General features: G+C 36.9%; 1 protein-coding gene and 1 long non-coding RNA gene across 3 annotated transcripts in view; one reads left to right on the top strand and one right to left on the bottom strand.

Annotated features, from left to right (window-relative positions):
• Nucleotides 1-19774, bottom strand: part of LOC122360188 — a 30688-nt gene extending 10914 nt beyond the window's left edge. For both annotated transcript variants that reach the window (XR_006252775.1, XR_006252774.1), the window contains exons 1-3: nucleotides 18171-19774; nucleotides 12895-13888; nucleotides 2342-2449 (exon numbers count right to left, since the gene is read on the bottom strand). This is a non-coding gene — a long non-coding RNA (uncharacterized LOC122360188). The remainder of the gene's footprint in view (nucleotides 1-2341; nucleotides 2450-12894; nucleotides 13889-18170) is intronic.
• Nucleotides 17646-23132, top strand: si:dkey-79d12.5 (maternal B9.15 protein). Its single transcript, XM_043260584.1, has 5 exons — nucleotides 17646-17808; nucleotides 19786-19966; nucleotides 20652-20789; nucleotides 20950-21235; nucleotides 21490-23132. The coding sequence occupies exons 2-5, from the start codon at nucleotides 19794-19796 to the stop codon at nucleotides 21682-21684; spliced, it is 792 nt and encodes a 263-aa protein (XP_043116519.1). The 5' UTR covers nucleotides 17646-17808; nucleotides 19786-19793; the 3' UTR covers nucleotides 21685-23132.
• The last annotated feature ends 38 nt before the right edge of the window (nucleotides 23133-23170 follow it).

Raw genomic sequence — 23170 nt, 5'->3', positions numbered from 1 at the left:
ATTATCTGTGAGTTATATATTGATTAAAAGACAAAACATGCCGTTTCTTCACCAACAAACAGGATAGTAAGAATAACAGTTTTAAACGGGTTTCCTTAAACAATCTCCCAGTCTGCCATTGGCTAAAAAAAGATCAGACTCGCACCATGATCTGCATATTAAGGAGGAGTAGAACACATTTCAAAGGGACAGTTCAGTCAGGAAAAAAAATGCTGTCCTTAATCCCTTAACCTGGTTATCAACATTTTTAAAAATATAATTTATGGTGTCCTGCCGAAGAGCTCACAAGCTCCACTTAAACAACATCCCAAAATAATGCCCAAACCCTTGCTTGTACCTCTACGCTTCTGACAATCCTGTGGCATGTTACCATGGCAATACCAGGGCCTCCTTTAGCTTGTTGCCAGGTAGATTATTTGGCCCTACATCCTTTTTGTCTCTAGACTCTTGCCCTCTTTTAATTCTCACACTACTATGAGTGTTGTCAGGTTCCCTCCCTAATTCTGCCCACATCCCAGTGTCCCTTTTTTCCGTCCTACTACTTAGTCGACCTTTGGACCACCTACGTCTCATCCGGTTCTCATTGTAACACTCTATCTTCAATTATCCAATCCCTTTATTTTCCCTCCCTCTACTGACCTCCGCACCCCCTTGCTCTCTTTTAAAATCAAATCATGCATAAATGCAGCAATGATGTCAACTCAGCGTCACCCCCACAAGATACAGCTTTTGTTAACACCCCCTCTTCCAGTTGGTGTTTTTTAAAATCTCTCCATACTTTTCTTCCTTTCGGTTCCCAAATGTACTCTCACTCAGCCGCTCCAGATCGCACTTTCCATATAAATGCCAATGCTGGAAACAGCTAGCCTTAACAGTGTTAATGTGTAACTGTTTGACTGAAATGCATGCTTGTGAACGCATGAGGCACTTGTGTTTACCCTTGAAACTAAACTGAAACGATCGTTCTTGATGTGCACACGGACGCTAAAGGACTAGTTCACTTCCTGAAGAAAAATTTCCTGATGAATCTATTTATCCCTGTGTCATCTACAATGTTCATATCATTCTTTCTTCGGTTGAAAAATTTTTTTTTTTTGTGGAAACTGCTCCAGACTTTTTTTTTTTCTCCATACAAAAGACTTCAGTGGTGGTCTAAGTGTTGAAAGTCCATATCACATTTTAATACAGCTTTAAAGGGTCTACACAATCCCAGCAGAGGAATAAGGGTCTTATCTAGATAAATTATTGGTCATTACCTAAAAATAATTTACATGTATATATTTTTGAAATCACAAAATGGCAAAATGTGCAAAATGGCATAGCTAGATATGAAATAAAATTATAGATTATTTGTTTTTGACCGAGGAAAGACATGAAAATGCTAGATGACATGGGGGTAAATAAATTACCAGGATATTTTTTTATTCTGGAACCAAATTAACCCTTGAATATTGAAAGCTGAATATTGATGTCTGAGATTTTAAGAGACCAGCAATAGGAACTTTTGTCCACCAAAAAGGTAAAATTAGATTTAGTTAAATCTACAAGAAAAATATCCTTCCTTCGGCACTAGCAGTAGATCCCTAAACACATACAAAAATTAAAAGTAAATAGATAAATAAATGGCGAAAAAGAATCACAAATATCATATCACCTTTCCACACATTTTCATCCTGGGCAAATTTCAGCAGTAATCCCTTTCTGCCTCTTTGCAAAACCTTCGCTACATTTCAAGGTGGCAAATAAAGTGGTTAAACGTGTTGCTATGGGAACACTTTCCCTGGCAACCCTGGGCAGCCCGGCAACGTGCCAAGCGGTTGCTAGGGCAGAGTTGTCAATCACGTCAGAGGGGTTAGCGTGTATGCCAGGCATGTTGGTGGGACTGAGCTCTGCTGCTGAGAAAAGAGACATACACACGCACAGCTCTGGTCAGCTGCGAAATATGAAGGCCGGATGGCATTATAAGTGCACAATGGAATGCCAAGGATATTCAGGAACAATCAGAAATATTCAGAGAGCAACTTGACGTCCAGCTTCGGCCGTTAATGTAAGAAAAGAGTGGGAAACAAAACACGAATGTGAGGCCACTCAACAAATACTTCGATGATAAAAGATGACTCAAGGAAACATTCAATCCATGGCAGAAATGTGAAAGATATTAGAAACATACGCAGAAGAACGTACAACATTCTTGGAAAAAGTCATACTGAATAATAGCAAAACTATTTGGGGCAACAAAAAAACAGGTTCTAAGAGTTTCGATTCAGCTCTGGTGTGAGAGAATTGTAGATAGAGAAGACAATGGGTGGAGAATGATGGTGTGAGAGAAAAGTATGGTTACCTGATCACTGACCAGCTGGTCTCCTTTGAGCTGAATGTCGTACGAGGAGTGAACACCTGTAGTCCCTGAGGAGCACCAGAGCAGATCTCAGGTGATGCATCCCAGCTTCTAAGAACACAAAAGACTCCTGGTTTAAAACACATTACAAATACACAAATAAATGGCACTGTGCATGCAGTGCCCACAGAAACCGTGTAGACACATCTGACACAAAACTCAACGTAATAAACCAAGTGGCATCAGTTCATTTTCAATTATTTATTTGTCAGAAAAACACTACGCTTACAAATGTTCGTTTGTTTTTAAAGAAAATGAATACTTTTATTCTAGGTGTGTATACAGAACAAATGCTTCATAGTTTTAACTACTGCACAGGTGGAGCTTTCTTGGAAACCTCCAGTTTTTATAGATTTATACTTTTGAGAAGAAACATTTTTCAAATTATGTCAATTTCGTTCAGATATTTCAAACAATAAATGCTTTAGAAATCATACCATATGAAACAAAACCATACAAACTGTGGCACATACTGAACCATTATGTTTGTGTACCGTTTCACCCCTATTTTATTAATCAAAGAAGCAATAAATGAATCAAAGTGACAGTAAAAACATATATGTTGTTTCAAAAGATTTCTATTTACAGTCATTTCTGTTCTTTTGAACAATGGCTTTTAAAAATTCAGCTCTGCCATCACAGTCCTGCTTGATTTGATATTTTGTTATATAATTCAAAGGCATTCATACATTTTTAAGAGCAGTCTTTCCATCCAAATGAGTTTTTGGACCACAGTGTATTTGAACGATTGGATTAATAATTCTTATGTAATAAAATTAGCTTGATTAAGTTATTTCTGCCTTATGCTTACAAGCATGTGCTCTAATTTTTCATTTTTATCCAGACACCCTGGGTTTTCCCCCGATGCATCATCTTACCCAGATAATTGTGACATAACGCCAAGAATGCACATAAGTGTTTAAATATAAACAAACTCCAGCCCCAGATCTCTGCTATGTAATTCATATTTTATGTCTGTTTTGACAGGCTTCTGTGTTCATCTGCATGAGAAAAAAACCCACCCTTCTGCCTGGCAGTAATCTTATCTGCATACACCATATTAAACAGGTCACATACAGGTCAGCGCTCACGACGGAAATAAAACCGAAATGAAAGGAGCCTTCAGAAATCAAAGTAAGTTCATTTTCATCACCGATTATCTGCATTTATGCGGCTATCAGGGAGAGAAAACCAAACAAATTCTCTGTTCCAGGCCAATTTCATAGTCTGAAGCATAACGTATCTAACACCATTAAACAGAGCAACATAAATTCCCATGAGCTGTTATTCTGTTCCACATACTTTGTGTCCTAGGGTGAGAACAGAACCCACGCTAATCTTATCAGTCCTGACGAGGACTCACAGCGAGTCACAACAATCCTCGGAGGAGAGGAGGATGCCTGCTGCAGTTCTGGCTAGAGAGGATTAATTTCAAAGGCTTGTCAGGCGTTAGTTCACTCGAGTCAAGTGTAAATAGGACTTATATTATGCTTGATAGTCCTTTTACTACCCATGATTGCCAAAGTGGTCCTTCTATACGCATATTCATGTGATTACATTAATAGGTTTGGTGATATCTTTAGAGATCAGATGGCAGATCGCAGTAGCACTGTGACAGGATAAGATGGTCTGTAATCACTTTTTATGTCTTTTGATGGGCGAAATATTACTTCGATTATTACAACCATTAAATCTTTACCACAACTGAAATCTACCAGAAAATATAACTGACCTCTAAAACCAGAAATAATGCCCATCCATCGATGCTCTGCTCTTTTATTTCATTTTATTTACTTTTTGTTTTAAAATGCTAATATATATATATATACATTTTGATTCAACAAAATACCATTTTAAAAGTTTGGGGTCAGTAACATTATTAAAAACAGTTCACAATTAATAGATATTTTAAACTGCATTTGAATCAATTAACAACATTTAGAGCTATACATTGTCTCATTTATCGGCATCCTTTCCGACCATCAAACTGCTCAGTTCTAATTTTTAAAGCATTCTGAAAATCTTTCCTGCGCTGGTAGCTGCTCTTATCACAAGCGCGAGCTCTGTCTACACAAGGGACCTCATAGATCCTTTCTTTTTTTTTTTCAAGGCAGAACTGTGCCATGGATACATTCATCTGTGCCTTTTGTTTGTGTGTGCGAGTCTGTGCCTCCCAATAACTATGCTGGTACCCCTGCATACAACGGATGTATAGAGGAACCTTTTCAACAAGAACCTTTTGTACCTAATTTTTAGAGAGGAAATGTCGCCCCATCTTTCCCCCTTAGTCGGCCCCTCGTGGGTAATGCCTGATTGACCAAAGCACCTCTTAAAGGGGTCAAAGGGCAGACAAAACAGTCTGGTGTCATGGCAACCTGACTCTCAGCAACCACAATGATAGGGTAGGCAGGGAGGGCTTTGAACAGGCTGTCTGTCAAATTGTTCTCAAATCCTTCTGCTGGTTTTCAGGAACACAGACAAACAGCAACACACAGACTCCTTTACACAATGACGGACAAGCAAGCTTTAAAGAGTGAAGAGAATAAAGATACTAAATAAACAAATATGGTATGCGTCTATGTACACTAAATCTAAATTTATTTCTGTTAAAATAATACAGCTGTTGAATTTCCAGAATTATACATTGTGCATGTGGCTCCTTTAACTCTCACAACCAGCTCCATCATTTAATTATCTTTTTTTTTTTCTCCTATACTCAGCACCGCATGATATACAGCTTTCCCATTTCCTGAACGTTAATGTCTTATGCCTGAATATTGACTTTTATTATCTAATTTATGTTTCTCTGCTGGTGCGCTGCAATATGCAATTTTGCCAAATAATGTGACCTCATAACACATGACCAACAGTGTGTGAGATGTTGTCAATTAATTCAGGGGGGGAAAAGCTGAAAAAAAAGAAAAACAGGCTAAAGCTGTTGCTGAGTACATTTCCATTGACTAACACTTACCCTAAACCTATTTATGCATGTCTATGGCAAGCAAGTGATCCCTCCCTAGATGGATTTGGGCACAGTACCGGGTGAGTTCACAGTTCTTTGTGTTCAGTGGATAAATGGAAGGCAAATGCATTCAGATCAATACTGTGCCATGAGAGGGGCCCAGAGTGTGTGAGAGAGGAGGGGGAATTGGTGGAATTGGACAATGGAGCCACTGATTAATCATTCCTGTGCTGTTATTGACTTTCTGTTAAAGGGGTGAGTCAGAACCTAATTTATGTGAATGTGTGTGTGTGTGTGTGTGTGTGTGTGTGTGTGTGTTTACTTAGCTATAGTTTGGGTGCAAATTTATCTACAGAAGTTTTCTAAATCTGATAAAATCTTTAAGGAAGACTACAGTGGAAAAACTATGCATACGTAAACTACATAACTGCATTTAACTCTGTCGTAAATACATATTACACATTTACATATTACAAGATTGTTCAATGGTTTTGAAAGAGATCTCTTGTGCTCACCAAAGGTGCGCCTATTTTTAAAAAATGTAAAAATATTTACATTTTTAAATATATTTTAAAATGAAATTTGTGAAAGCAAAGAATAATTTTTAGCATCATTACTCCAGTCTTCAGTGTCACACGATCCCTTATTCTAATAAGCTTAATATTAATAATTACTATTTATTATGTTGAAAACAGTTGTGCTTATTTATATTTTGGGGAAATCTCTTTTTCTTCTGCTTTTTTTTAATTCTACGATGAATAGAAAATTTGAAAGAACATTATTGTTGCGTAAATCCATTAAATCATGCTTGCTTTGTGAACAATCCTTGTATTATAGTTATATATCATCATTATATAAATATATATTCAAATAAAATGTATAAATGTAAACATTTTAGAAAAATTATTTTATTACACTACGATAAAAAAAAAAGTAGATAATTGTCCCCAAAATAATGTAATTGTTTTGTGATATTTTGTTAGTGTATTTTTAAGACATGATAAAGAGTGTGACTGCGTGTTAACAGCACTTGATAATGGGCATCCCATGGGGGGTTAAATACAGACACATATCAGCCAAGCAGACACAACACAGGAGGTCGTCGGACAAGAGCTGGGGGGAAGGGAAGTGTCACATTTCCCCGGCTTTGACATCTGACCTTCTGGCAGTGACCTTGTACATTTTCTGAGAGGGCAGACGGGCACAACCAGGCGCAAATCACCTAATTCACAAGAGGATGATGCTGTATGATCACTCATGCATCCAGATAGCATGTGACTCGTTTAGCCATTTCTCTTGTTCTCTAGTCTGCACCTGTCTCTGTTCTCTGCTGATAAACATCTATTATGTCAACTTTAACTGGTTAGCTTTGCATAACCATTCAAATCCACTGGCAGAAAATCAGGTCAGCCTCGAATCTACAGCATATTGTGAAGCCAACAACTGTCAGTGAGTGACTCTTTTTCCAGTATTCAAGTCATTAATGCACACAAATTGAGAGCGTTTGAGAAGCTTTCATCATATTAATTAGGAAATACTACTGCTGAAGTGCTATCAACAGTCATTTAAAAGTCAAACACGCTTTTCTCACTGTGACCAAACAGTAATAGCAGAACTAACCATGTCATATTATACAGTGTCTCAAAATTTTCACTTGTATCTACTGAACTTATTCTTACTCTATGTTTTCCATTAGGCATTAAACTTCACCTTGAACTTGAACAATTCACAAGTGTTTGCACTTGATCTGTTTCCTGACCTTTCTTTGCTCTAAGCAAACGTCCCGAGAAGGGGAACCATGGTTACGGCGGCTTTCATCTTACAGTGTCGTTCCTGTAAACTGCATGAACTCAAAAGCCACAGCTGCTTTTTAACCAATCATCTTGTTACTTTCACTGTCATTGGACCAGTCAACAATACAGTCGTTTTCCTCATTCATTTCTCCATAAAAAGGCAAATGCAACTCAACGCCCCCATGACCGTCCCTCAAAGGCCTTAAGCATCCGAAAAAAAACATGTTTCTTATGAAGCCGCTGGGTATTTGATGCAGCTTCGAAGAGCTTCCTGTCTTTGTGTGTGGCTCTAGACTAAACTGAGAGCTTCAACAAAGCTTGTACTGCTGAATAATGAATTGCTAAATTGTCCAATATGTTTATGGCGGCCAAAAAAAATGTTCTTGTTTTTTAAAACGAATGAAAAATGTAAATATATACTCATTTGATTAAAAGTTGTGTTCAGAAAATCTTGCTTTTTTTCAATTGTGATCAGTTTTATCAATTTTAAAGTTTGTTTTACCAAGGACACGTTGAAAGCATTATTTTAAATGAAAGCTGTTCTCACTAAATGACTGATTTCATTGATGATGATAATAATAAGAAGTGTTCCTTGAGCTACAAATCATATTTCATATATATATGATATGATTATGATTAATAACATATAATGATTTCTGAAGGTGTGCCATCACAGGAAAAAAATTCTAATCTTTAAATATTAATTGTATTTAATGATTGGAGAACCTTAGTTTAGCTTAGTCGTCTAGTCCAAGACATCTCAATCTTGTAAAACCAAGAAAGAAACAGCATAAAACCCTTAGTGAATATTAAAGGAATCTTTTAAGATTCTCATAATATCCCAGATTTTGATATTACAACAATATGCCCACAACAAACAATGTAGTTAAAGGCCAAATCTAAATATAACCATTTATTATCAAATTCAGATTTGAAAATAAACCTAGTTTCTCATATGTTTATTTTTTTTTCTTTTGAATTGAAAAATGCACTATACCCTTCGAATCCGTCGAGACTATGCCTCTTTTTCCCCGATTCCCAGAAGGGCTTAAAGACACATAGCGAGCTCTGGGGACACAGTGTGACACAAATACAGTTTTCTGGGAGCACACACGCAAAAGAAGGAGCAGGATAACAACCTGGACAGTGTAGGATCAGAGGATAAGATAGCAGAGACAGGCAGGAGATAGGGATGCAGACATGAACAAATGCAGACACAGATGGGAGAGAGAAAGCCAAGAAAGAGAAAGGTATCTCCACCAGAAAGACAGGGACACAACACAAATAAAAGAGCACTGAGGACACTGGAACAAAGGTACAATTGAAAAGCGGGTCCACCCTGAAGCTGCAGGCCATATGTTCGACTGAATTTGTAAAGTTAAAACCAAATAATGCCCTGCTTTCGCTGGTGAATGAGTACATAATACCTCAGTTTGTATATTTGCAAGCTTGTGAATATGTGGCATATGTCGTTTTCGCCTGGGTTACGTTACCCTATATTGCATTTTACATAACTTGAATGGTACTATACTGTACTTCCGGATGTGCAAAATTAGCATATAGTATACACTAACATAAGAACATTCGGGGTCAAAAGAGTTTTTATAATGTTTTTGAAGAAAGGGGCCAATTTTTTTATCAAATGTACCGTAAAACAAAAACAGCAATATTGTAAAATATTACAATTTAAAGTTTCCAGCAGCCATTACTCTAGTCTTCAGTGTCAAGTGATCCTTTAGAAATCATTCTAATAGGCAAGAAACAACATTTTTCGCATATTCAAACCGGCTATACAAGTCATGTCAATTCAATTTATGAAATTAATGAAATTTAGGTTTTTAAGTTTAAGTTATGATTTTTTTTTTATCTAATACTCATCATTTAATTTATTTTGCTTCATTTAAATTACAAAAAAAATTGTTAGTTTTTTTTTTTTTAGCTTACATGATCCTTTGATGAATACGATTGAATACGAGTCATTATTTGAAACTGTCAGTATTGACCGATTTATGCATTCTAGCCGAATTAAAGTATTGATCTCTTTAAAAAACAAATCTTATTTACCCTAAACTTTTTGAACTTTGTGCTCTTTTCTTTATCGGAGGAGACTGAAATGGGCGGAATCTCGTTATAAGAAAGATTTTCGACATAAATCACATGCAAACATTAGCACCAGGCAGCAAAAGTGAAGGGTGCACGTGGCTACATTTATATAACACAAACACACACATATAGCCATTCCCCCTTTTCACCCAACCCCCTACATCTCAGTCGTCTTAGCAGGAGAGAGAGGAAACAAAGAAAGAATGAGAGGATGCATAACAATTCCATGTGGGAAAAGTGAAGGTTGGAAAATGAAAATGAGACCTAGCTAAAGCAAAAGAAGGGAAGCGGAGAAGGTGAGAAAATGAGAGAGAATATCGCCAGCGAGGGAGTTTGCTGAGGCAAGCAGCAGCGCTGTGACCTACTAATGCAGAACTGAGGAATTCTCATTGCTGACCCGAAACACATTCCTCTGGACTGCAGATATTAACCCCCACGCGACCACTGTACGCACACCCACACCCACACATGATCGTAAGGGCTGTACACACGCTAGCAAACCCTAGGTGTGACTAAACACAGTCATGACACAATGTCACTCTCACTTGGTCATGCATACTAACACGTCTGTGTCACCTTCACTGTGTAAACGTTCATAGCGCACGCATAGTGAACACACAATAGCCGGTGGTACCATTTCTTCTCCAGCAATTCGTACGTCAGCACTCCAGGTAAACACACAGTACTACAGCAGTCAGGCGACTGTTAATTAGCCCCATACTGTCAGCACATTTGACTATGCAGGTGCAGAGCATCACCAGAAAAACATCACCTCCATTATAGCTCCACAGAAAACACTGCTTTTTACTTCAAATAAATAAACATTACTCTTAAAGGGATAGGTCTCCAAAAACAGAAAATTCTGTCATCATTTAGATACAGTTTATTTATCGTTTTATTTTATTTGGGCTTTGTTTCAATTACTGAAATTTTGTAATAGCTTCATTTTTACGTATAGATAAAATAAGCAAAACTGAACAACATGAGAGGGGTGCAATGATGACTTCTCCCCCCCCCTAGTAATAACCCTTTATAATTTGGGATTACGTATAAACAATATCTGTGTGTTAAGGATTGTCATTATTATCAGAATCTCAGGAATCAAGTTAAACACTCAATGAGAGCAAGTTACATTGAATACTTTATTTTTTTACCATGCAAGAATAGAAGCCATTTAAAGAAGAAAGAAGACTTTTGCTTTAATGAATGTAATCCATATCCACCTGTTGTTGACAATGGCATCAGCAAATGTCTTAATTCAGCCTAATTTGGATGGTGAAGTGGGCTGAGATTTGATGAAAGAGCCATTTAGACTTGAGTCACTAGTAAGGTAACCTAAAAATATACAGTAACCACTACAATTTAGGCCAATTAGACACATTCACGGACACATCTGACACTAGAAGGACGAGACAAATTGCTGTTTATATAGAAATGCTCTATTTAAACAGAGCCCATAGGAATAAAGTTTTTTTTTTTTTTTAATAGCAAATGGCATCAAACTATGCAATATATCGGTCATGAATAAATCTTTGTTACTTAGATTGTACAATGTTGCACCGATACATAGCATTTAAGCCTCATAGTAAATACCTGTTGACTAGTAAGTACTGCACAAAAGAAAACATTAGCGTTTCTTTTTTATTTCCGATTCAAACAAATTTTCCACATTCTATCCCTCAGTGAGAAATTGTAAGAGAGGAGGCAGCGCTGATGTCAAACCTATTGATTTCCTGAGCACTTCAGTGAGGGTGGGCTCAAGCAATTTGAGACACTTGAACATATGGAGAGTCAATGGCCCTTATACAGTTTTGTACTGCTGGTAGTATTCAAGACTTGAGGCTCAAGGTGATTTGTTTGTTGTACTGACATTGATGTGGTATTGTATGAATGCACTTGTGAGCCAATGATGAATGTAGTTTCAAAATTCAAGAAAACTGAGGTGGTACACAAAGGCAGAATAGATATTGTAGAACACAAAAAATACTAAAGATATAAAATGTGACAGAGTATATTTATTTAACCAAGCAGAGTCTGTGGTTATAGCACACAAAACATTAAGACAACTGGAACATCCATTCTTTTGGGGTTTGATTAACATACCCCACGAAAGCATAAATGAAATAGGGATGGTGAAAAACATTTGATTCTAACTTCTGTCTAACTTTTTTTCCCTTTCTGGTGCCTCGCTAAGCCTCTTTATGTATATTATATCTGACGCTTTTTTAAGTTTGTTTTCCAGGGGTTTTTTAAGGATGTAAGGACTTTTACATATTTTTTGTCATACTTTTTAACTAATTATAAAAATGCTCATTGTTTTATTTATTTTTTTCTAATTTACATTATTTCAACATATAGAAATCACAGTTTAAGTCTTCCTCATGTATTCAGGTTTTCTAAAACCAAAGCAATCCTGGTTCTTCAAAGACCAAAAAAAATATTAAAAAGGTAAATATCTTGAATTTTAGATGCATTATCTTAAAATGATCTTAAGTTATCTTGAGGCCCCCGTTGAAGTTTGCTGAGGCCCTCTAGTGTACCCCGGCCCTCTGGATGAGAAGCGCTGCATTAGACTTAAAAGTGAATGAAGAACTGGTTTACAAATAAACAGCCCTTTAAAGAACATAAAAATGACTGTACAGGGAGGGGAGCTAAAAATCATAGTATCAACACACATAAGCTCTTAACTTATGCCTAAAGCAAGCATCATTTTAGGGCTGTTTTCACCACTAAATTACCATTGCACTTTTATATGTCGGCAGGTTAGCAGGAACCATGAGGTTAAGGGCAGTAGAGGATAATCACCGTGGAGACAGTTATGCAGTCAGACGTGAGATATAAAACCCTGGAAGAAACACATATGCAAGCAGAGAGAGGGGATGGGATAGCATGCCATTGTTAAATCATAAGACGAGATTAAAGAGGCTTTTGAGGTAGGATGAACACAAAGGGAAAAATGGTTCACTAATGTTAACATCTGTATTTATTGGTTTGATAAACACAAGCGTTACAACGAACCTTTTCGGAAGGGTGCAGACGGAGGAAGACAGACAGCGGGGATGAGGGGCGATGGGAGGAGCGTGGTACGGAGAGAGAAGAGGGGACACCCCCAATAAAGGGACTACACTACATTTCAAGCGTTTCAAGCGAAACAAAAGTGGCACAAACTGAGGAGGCCAGGACTGACTTTACATAAAGATCACACTCACTATAAGTGCATCAGTGCAGAACTAATTTAACTGATGCAAACGGTAAGCGCTAAAGCTTTTATGCAATCATCTTGACTTGCTGGCCCCATTTTAGCCTCTAGAGTCATGAATAATAGTCTAACGCGTTAAAGAAGGTGTCAAGCAAAAAATACACAACCTAAGCTAATATGTGTCGCACAAGAAAGCAAAACGTGACTGCTGCAGAGAGAAAAATGTCATGAAGAGGAAGGAAAAGTACTTGAAGTCTGCAAACGAATGGTTACTTTCACACGTAAAGAAGCAGAAAGCACATTTCCACACTATTAAAACACTCAGGAATGATATTGGGATAAATTACCATGAAGACATATAGAAAAAAAAGAATAAAAAGATTTAAAAAAATGAAGACAATAAATGACCAAAACAAAAACAAAGTGAAAAGCGAAATACCAGCAAGTGTTGGGATAGAACGGTGGATTCCTTTCCCCCGATTTTGCCCACTTCCAGGTCAGCCATCCCTCGTTTCTTCTCTTACGGGTTCCTCTCCTACTTTACTCTTCTCCCTCTCGTATTTCACGTTTCTGCCAGTCCACTCTCCTCAGTCCTGCTCTCTTCTTTTACCCCCTCCTTCTCTCTCTCTCTCGCTCTCTCTCTCTCCCTCTCTCTGCCTTTTCATCATTCCTCCTCACAGACACCTCTCTCTTCCGCTTCCTTCCTTTCTTTACGGATAAGTGTAGAGAGGAAGGGGAGGGGGAGGGAAACCTGCACCGTAAAGAGAGCAAGACTCGTGTGTTACAAGTGAAAAAAAGGGCCTCTCAATGAGAAACAGGCTATCCCAGTGTGTGATACACAGCTGAGAGAGAGAGCCGCATTGAGCCGGTTTCTCCACCGGTTGGGAAAAACAGAATACTAGAGGCTCTTAAAAGCGGTCCGCTAAAAGACGACCTGATGAGAGACAAAGAAAAAGAAGAAAAGTGGTGTTTAATAGTATGTACATGTGTAGGAGAGAGTGAAGGACAGAAATACAGGACAGATCGAGAAAGAGAGAGCGAGAGAGAGAGCGAGAGAGAGAGCGAGAGAGAGAGCGAGAGAGAGAGAGAGAGAGAAAGAGAGAGAAAAGGGGCTTGGCTTCAGACAGAATATCTTAGTGGGAGGGAAAGAGGAGGAGAGTAGGAGTGAAGAGAAAGCAGAGGGGTGGATTTTTTCTCCCCGGCTTCTCTTATTCACTTTTTCACTCATTCGAAATCAATGTGCTGTTAAGGTTACAGAAGCATACAGATGACTCCTCTCGGCTTAGTTACCACACTTTTTTTCTTGGCTCTTCCTCTCGGTCAGGAACATGTAATCTTGCACTTGAACTTGAAACTGTCTCGCTGGTCTGCAACCCCATCCTGGCCTCTCCTTGCCTGAGAACCTCAGACAGGAGAAACACATTGAACTGAGTCTGGGGGACAAGAAAGGGAAAGTGAACATTGATATGCAGAGCAGAGAGGTGCGGGACTGTAGGGAGAGATATCCTGACATATCGTGTGTAAATATAACATTTTTATAATCAAAGAGAAATCAGTTATGATAGGCCTTTTATGTTCTGGTTTCGCACGTCACAAAGCTCTTTACATTAGAGTTTTTCTCCTTGCTTGTAATATTTAAATAGTTGTTGGATAAACAAGTAAAAACCCTGCCTCTGTCTGTATATTTATATATGCTTATAATCCTTGCTCACCTTGATTTTCTATATAAAAGTCTATTAAACGTCTTCCTTCAAATTTCAGAAATCCCCGTTCCTTCACGTTTGGAATAATGGTGGTTTCACACGGGACACGTTCTTGCGTTCCAACACAGACCGAATAGGTTTTTCGCAGGCTTTTTTTTTTTTTACATAGTTACGATTTTACTTTAAAAAATTAGTCATGTTGCAACAGGGAAGCACTAAAACAGAACAGAAGGGCGCAACAAACAACAAAACAAGTGCTTTCTGCACATCATTTGCGACTTCTGTCGTCATCAATTTTCCTAGTAAAGAAAGAAACAAGATGTAAATAGTAAAGGATGGCAGTGCAAACCTTACTAAGGAAATCTCCGCTCCTCAACACAGGAAATCTCAAACTCCAACATAACAGAATTAATTATAAATTCAAGTCAAGTCAAATCTGCTTAATTGTCAATTATTCCACACGTACAGCACATATATACAGAGAATTAAAATTGTGCTACTCTCGAACCCTAGGTGAACAACATAAAAATTACAGATAAAAAATAAAATATATATAAAAGAACAACTACACAATTATATACAGATATGGAGAGTAAAGGTAAATAAAGGCACTTGGATAGGAGTGCAAACCAGTGAAAAACTCTACCCAAAAAATACCAATGTGTAATTATTGCAAGCGATTTCACTAAATATTCACATTTGAGCACATTAAAGTATTCCATAATTACACAATGTGACCAGCGGAGCTTTACATTGTGTTGATGACACTGAGCAACCCTTCAAAAGGAATCAAAATCACAGTCTCACCTCTTTGATTGCCCTCACCCAGAGTAACAAGGACAGATCACACCACACATTATCTCCACACAACCAACGAGGCAGATCTTTGAGCGAACTGCAAACATAAACAACTATCGATCTTCTTCAGAATTGGTGAGAGTTGAGGTGGGATGAAAGACGGAGAAAAGACAGGGTAGATAACAGAGGTCAAAGAGAAGTGTGCTGCAATCTCTTTCACCTTCATTATAGAACCAAACTGGCCCTTCATACATAACATCATTCCCAGAGTGGGAGAACAATCCCATTAGGAACACTTCACTCCTAATGCAGACAAACTGTTCTTTTGCCCAAGGACAATCATTACCTGGGGTGTGAGGGGGATACAGAGGGAGAGAGAGTGTGTGGCTGTGTAGAGGTAACTGCATGAGAGGATGGTATGCTTATACTGGTGCTGATCTTGAAAGGCCATCGCTATCGATTGCATTAAGCTTGCTGGGAGCCCGGGAAATCAATACATTTTTAAAGGCGAAGCAACTAGCAGATAGCATTTGTTTTTGTAGTAATATAAAATTGATTCCAAAGTGGTTATTTTTAAGAAATAACAATACGCATAATCAAATAAATGTTATTTAAAAAAATCACAAAAATATAATTAAAGTGCAAATATTTTGTCAAATATTTTTGGTCTGAAATTATATATATATATATATATATATATATATATATATATATATATATATATATATATATATATATATATATATATATATATAGGTCTATTTTATATATTTTAACTAAAATGAAAGAAATTGCCTTCAGATGTGATGTTCTAGTACAGAAATCTTATATTGTCACAAAGCTCAGCCTAAGCAACCAAAAATAGCCATGTGTATAAGCCCTTATCCATAACTTCCTCTCGATCATTTGAAATCTCGTATGAAACACCTGTGGTTTCTAATATGAGGTAATATGAGTTTGTTTGCCTTGGTAGTGGTAAGTTAAAAAAAATAAACCTCAAGCTACTTTTCAACCACTATTATCGTTGTGGATAATAAGTCAAGGAGTTTTAGACAGCTGCGAGAGCAAGATAATAGCAAAATTAGTATTTCCAGTAAGTATTTCCAGAAATAATGTTAAAATGTGTAATTTCTTCAGCATGTTACCAAGCTGGCACAAATTCTGACCAAACTGAAGTATTTTTTGCTAAATTTGCTAAAATTATGACCGAACACTCCCTGCGTCTGCCATTGGTCAGTCACGCAGATAGCTCTGCCCCAAAACTCATTCCATTGGTCGAGCCACTGTTGCTGGGCTGGCTGAGATGCACAAACAAACTAAATGTTTTGACAGAGCCACAGTGTTCAGACTTTGGGGAAATCAGCCTACGATTGGTCAAAATGTCACATTCAAGACACATTTCTGTATTGAAGAAAAATGAATCAAATGCAAATGAACCGAGCACACAGGTTTTCTTCATTATGATTCACGCGAAACCAGCCTCTCAAGGGCTGAGGTGCCAGGTCAAAGGAATGCATCACACTCTTAATTCAAGAGGGACGCCAAATCAGCCATGACTCTTTGGCCAAATTAATTGCTTGTTCAAAGGCGTCCAGGAAAAATCCAATCAGTCAACCAGCTGAATACCGGAATTACCCACTGACAAGAAAACAGGAGCCAAGAGGAAAAGACAATGCAAGGAGAAATAAACGAGGAGAAACACACTGTTTACCAGTTCTCTTCCTACATTCCTGCTGCGAGCAAAGGCTGATTGATTATTTCACTGGCTGCAATGTCCGTAAAAACCCATTGAATATTGGCAAGGGATATCTGATCTGTGTCCACCTCTCTTCCTTTTAGCCACAATTTCCCCTTGATTTAGCATCTGGGAAATGCTGTAGCCTATGATCTGTCTGTGACTTCGGTTTGAATTCAAAGTGACTGACTGTGACTGCAAAGGAGTGCCTAGATAACAACGTTAATCTCATGCTGTTTTCTTGCCTGCTCTTTAGAATTCAGATCATCGGGACATTTTTCCACTTTCAATGTAAGCAAGCTGAGCAAACACTTGCGCGGGTTGATGAACATACTCTTACATCAGATCCTCACCCAGAGAGCGACAGAAAAGCAGCATAAACGAGGGGGGAAAAAAGAAAGAGAAGGGATCGACTCTGCCATCTGCTGTACATCGGATGAAGTTCACCCTCTATCAACACTTACCAATGCAATTCTATTCTTAACCGTGACTGCAATTGCTTTTTATAGCGCCTTTAAATTATCCAGTATCAATGCACAGCCTTAGATTTAAAAGACTTTCTCCTTTTTTTAAAGAACGAATGTTTTTTTTTTATTGAGTAGCCCTAAACATTAATTAACACGTACACGTGTAAGTTAATAATAATATTATTATAATAATACAATTTTTATTATTAATTATTATTTAACGAATCTAAACTATCAGGCGTATAACACACATAACGTAGCACGTGTTCTCACAACGTCTTCGTAAATAAATGTTCTGGCTAACTGCTATTATATTTTACAGTTACTTCCTAGTACAGTAGCTCTGACCATATTTGGGCTTTGAGTGAATCAGCGTCATAATAACAGACACGACTGCTTGTAGTAGAAACAATGTAATCTGTAGTTTATGGACAAGGAAGTGAGTCATATGCTAATCGCTGACGGTAAAATGACGTGTTTGTCGGTCGACCGAGCCCAGCGCGAACGAAGAAACGTGGAGCACTAGTGTACTACAACAAGGAAGCAACGTGCTTACTCAGGCTATTAGTCTGCTTGGATATAACCGTTTTGAGGAACTATCGCTGAAGAGCACGATAAACAGCCAGTCGTTTTGGATTCAGCGTATATCGGTAAGAAAACGCCTTAAGAACTATCCATTATAAACAGTAACACAAAAGTTTTTGTTTCTTATTTATTCAATAGAAGCTACCGGAATTAAAGTGTCAAAACATAAATATGACATTAAAGTACGGGCTTCACGATTTAACTTGTTACCGTAATTAAATGACACCGTTATTACCATAAGATGTTTTAAAAAGAAATAAAGAAGAATAGTCATAGAAAAATACATTATTAATTTTGGAGACCCCATACATAACAATGACTAATGTATTAGCTATGATATATATATATATATATGTGTGTGTGTGTGTGTGTGTGTGTGTGTGTGTGTGTGTGTGTGTGTGTGTGTGTGTGCATTTAGAGTACATACATATGGTTTGGGGTTTCTTGGGAATTTCCGATGATGCACTTTCCCAACCGCTTGCTTGAAAACCTTCAGTATTGCGTGTGGCGCGCGTGTAGCACGTGACTGATACGCGTTCTCCAGTGCTTTGCGCTTTTTCTCCTTTACAGTCATTTTCCTCAGGTTATTAAATGGTCATACCAGTTTTACTAAAATATAATGATGAAATAGATTATTTGATTATTGTAAAGATTAAAAAAATATATATATTTTTTTTGCCTAAAATAGCCGAGTTTTTGAGTGATTTATGCTATATAGACATATAGAGTCAAATAACGTCTGTTCAAAGTGTATTTGTAGAAATTTATATCTCATTTTATCATACATACTTCTAATACAATCTTTCCTCTTCTGAATAAACTAAACTGTCTTATATCATACATATCATACAGTATGATGTTTGTGTTACGTGTCTGCCTTCAATTACTCAATTAGTCACAGCCTAGACAAACGGTTCAGCATCTTCCAGACCTTTTCACTTTAAACACGAGGCAGTGACTGCAGTCCATCTGAAAACGCGCGTGACATTCTACCTGTATTTAGTTTGCAGATTCTGTTGCTCAAAATCTTGACACGTAGGTGGAAAAAAAGATTTGATCTCAGTTCCATTTGAGCCCTTTGTGCCCTTTGTGCATTGTTAAAGAGACTTACTCTTGAATGAGTTATTATTGTGTCACTCAAATCAGCATTCTGACTAATGCTTGAGTACATTCACAGCATGTTGCTCATAGGTTGCCTAATGCAACAACCTCAGTCGCATGTTTGAAGTGGCAAAAACATGTTTATTTGGTTTAATTAGTGTTATATAACATTAAAGTTAACTTGTTTTTTTTCCTTGGAATTAACAAAGACTTATGAATTATCATACACGGGCAAACATGATTCGCAAGGTAAAAACCAAAGTTTAATTTAAAGAGTAAGTTTTGTTAATTGGAGAATAAAACATTTATTAAACACCTCTGCTTCATGGTTTTATTAACTTAAAACAAATAAAAACTAGTCAGTTCAGGCCATGATCATTCTTTAAAAGTCTAAATATAAAACCCTGGAGTTTAAAAGAAGTTAAAGAGTGGCTTGTTCAGCAGTATAATACAACCTCCAATGTGAGTCAGAAGGATGCATGTTTATTTGCACTTTATATGCTTTTCCTTATTTGGGTCTTATTTGACTGTAATGCAAATTATGGCTGTGACATTCTTTTAGTATAACAAGTCTTCACATGGGGTGAAGTTCAGTAACAGCTGACACAGCTTCAGCAGGTGTCAGAGGAAAGAGAAAACAGTGCTCAGGGAAGTTCCTCTATCACTGATGCCAATAGAGATGACCTACAGAAGCGTAGGTGTTTCAGATTGTGGTTACACATGAGATTTCGATTTTTTTTCATATGCGTTAACATTTTTGGCAGGTGATTAAAAACGAATAGGTATTCTTTTTATTTGAATGTAAAAGAAGCCTGGAATAACATGCTTTTTTCAAGCCTGTATTGATATATACAACGTTCAACTTAAAAAGGAGGTCATTCAGAGGTTATTTAATAACTTTGTGGTTTGTGATAAAATTACTGTTTTGTTTTTCCTTACAGTGGTGAGAATGAAGAAGGAAGTGAGTGCTGGAGTGAACTTTCTAAAAGGTTTGGCAGTGGAGCGTGGAGGTGTGGATCAAATTAAAGCCAAACTTTTCGCTGCTAAGTTACAAGAGCTCCTGCTTAAAAAGTTCAGAGACCACTGGTACCCAGACAATCCTTGCAAAGGACAGGCATACAGGTAAATGAACGGGACTCAACGTATTCAACTTTTTTATAGGAAAGTTCTATCTTCTATTTTTTAAGCTGTAGACTATATTAAAAGTGTTTTGTTTTGAATTGCGAGGATTCTGAATAAACAAAACATTAAAAAATTATATCAAATATAGCATTTCTCAACATTAAATATACACCACTATTTGAAATATTGGCATCAAAGTTGCATTTGTTTTATATATAGTAAAATCTTTAAGATTGCAAAATTATATTACAAATTAAAGTAGAGTTTTCAGATTTAGTATGTTTTAAAATATATTTCTCTGGTATATTCATTCTATTCAGTCATTCTAATGTGATGGTTAGGAGATCAAGGAACACATCTTTTTATTATTTTTATTTTTCAAATAGTTTTACTTAATATTTTTTAATTAAATGTGATTCATTTTTCAAGCATTCTTTGTTAGAAAGTTAAAAAAAGAATGCATTACATTGTTGCTACAAATCATTTGCAACATTGTAAATGTCTTTGCTTTTGATCGGTTTAATTCATCCTTGCTGAATAAAACTTTTTAAAAAAAATTAAAAATGACCATTTAATTTTTTGTATAAGTCCAAATTCATACTCTAAATGAAATTACCTATAAAAGACCTACAAACGTACATAGAAGTCATTCACAAAATGACTTTTTTTTTTATTCCCTGCTCAGATGCATCAGAATAAATGACACAATTCCCTATGACGAATCAGTATCTCAAGCGTGCATGGACAGCGGCTTAAAGCCAAGTGAGTTGGGCTTTCCTCGTGAGATCACAATCTGGATCGATCCGTCGGAGGTGTGCGTACGGTAAGGTCTTGAATATTTCTATGAAAGGCTTGTTATTTGATACATTAAAAAAAAAAAAGACACTTTCCTAGCCTTTCTGTGAATGATTACACTTGACATTTTGTGTGAAGTGAGAACTTGTCACTAAGAGTAATGGTTTGCATTCATATGTTCCCCGCAGGTCTGGGGAGAATGGCAGATATTTTACAGTAGCTCAGTTTGCTGAAGTTGAGGATGAGGAAAAGGATGATACTTTTAGCCAAGTGGATTCTGTGAATCTAGATACATCCGACTACCACTCAGCGACTTCGTCTGATTGCGGCTCAGCGGTCTCAAGTGATACAGAGGAGGAGGTGAAAGAGCACCGAACAAAAAAAGGAGAGGAGAGAACAGTGAAGAACACATGTCACGCGACAAGATCTAAAACAAGGGAGCCTAAAGGGCCACGCAAGTTTCCTCCAGCTCAGGTAATTACCATTATGCATTACTTGAAGGGATAGTTTAACCGTAGTTGCTGGTCCCCATTGACTTGTTTGTTGTTGGTGTTTTTTTTTTACCATACTATGAACCAGCAACTGAGGGTGTGCAGTCCCTTTAAAGTTCACGTCAGCAAATTACGCTCAATTAAGAAATGTACACTCAAGGGAGGGAAAAAAGGGCAACTTCTCCGATTAAAAAAGTAACTAAACTAACATTGTAAAACATTTTCTGTCCTTGACAGATCCCTGGCCCGCAGTACTTTTATAACCCGGCACAGATATGGCCCAAGTACAAGAAGAAGAGAGGCGTGTTCTTCACGACTGTATGTGCACCAGCACCTTCTCCATTGTTTGCTTACTACGTCGTACCCAAAGCACCTCCTCAGTTCATTGTGCCTCACGCTACCCTCCAAACCTGGGGGACAGTGAAAGGGTAACCAAAGCCTGTGTATCTGTAATGTAAGACGCATCTGCCAATCTGCAGGGAACTTTATAGCATATTATAATGAAATCATAAACTTGAAATATAGCGTCAAGCATGTTGACTTTCTACATTTTTCACTGATTTTGGGCCTATATATTCAAATCAACTTTAAGCTTTTCATTCCACCTATTTACCATTATTTATTTTTTCTTTAAGGTTTTTAGCTCTACGTTTTTTTATATGCTAAAAATATGTTTAAACTTCTCTTCCACAAAACAATGGCTTTGTTATAACTTGGATCATAATCGCACACAGCTATTATTTCTCAACTTTGCCAAAGTTGGATGCGTACTTGCGTGGACTGCATACTTGAACTTTATTAGTCGTAGATATGAAAAGCACAGCTTTTCTAGTAGCTTTTGTAATGAGTGTTTAAATGTTTTGGTAACTTTTTATTCATGGTGTACTTGAGTGATATTTAATGAGGTAGAGTTGGTTTGAGTGAATGTAATTATTCACTGAAATACTCAATGGACGCACATTCCCAAATTTGACCAGCGGTTCAGCTCAGGTGTAATAGTTCATGAAGTTACCTCTAAAACAGCAAGCATCTTATACCTTTTCTATTAAAAGTAATAGAATTTACTGAAGCCAAAGAGTGCTGTGTGAGTGACATTTTAAATTAGTTTCTGCATATAACGCTCCTGACTAATGGAAAATCACCTTTAAGAAGAATCACATCTGATGTGGGGAGGACTGCATTAACAAAAACATTAATATTAATTAATTATATTAAATTCTGTGCACAATATTACCATTTACCTAAGTGTACTGTAATTGTACTGTATTTTTTTCCAATACCACTAGGTGGTAGTATACATCGCCTCAAGCCATAATTTAATTACAAGCCATATTTCTACATTTCATTATCTTGATATTGTGATTGTACATAACAGATTTTCTTCTTGTAGTATTTGTTTTGTAAAAAAAAAAAAACTGCCTGTAAAAGTGAACAGTGTCATCTCACGATTGTCACAAACTATTTTAGAATTTGCCTTTTTAGATTGTACCTTTGCTATATCATGAATATTTTTTATATAAATTAATTGTGTGCAGCTTTGTATGTTAAACTTATAACCTATGCTGTGTTTACAAAGTGTTGCCTTTCTGTCTCAGTCTTCACATGCATATTTATTTTTGCTTTCTTTTAAATGTTTTGCTGTTACGCAATCACTGTAAATTTGCATTTGCAAAAGAAAAATAATGAGCTATGTCTAACGGTTGTTAAGAATATATATTTTATTGCTGAAACAGTAACCGATTTATTGTTTCTATTTAATTTGATTATGGTACCATAAAAATGTCCCTGAATTGTATCGATTTGGCTGATTCTGAATTGCCGAATTGTGCATTTCACAGTATTCTTCGTAGATTGAAAATAAACACTTTTCGTACTCTGCATGACCTGACTGAAGAATTAGATGTTTGTAGAGTCTCCA

Source organism: Puntigrus tetrazona, chromosome 16, assembly GCF_018831695.1.
Source record: "Puntigrus tetrazona isolate hp1 chromosome 16, ASM1883169v1, whole genome shotgun sequence".
Taxonomy (NCBI): Eukaryota; Metazoa; Chordata; class Actinopteri; order Cypriniformes; family Cyprinidae; genus Puntigrus; species Puntigrus tetrazona.
Note: the sequence above shows the minus strand (reverse complement) of the source record. Positions and strands in the feature narration are given on the sequence as shown.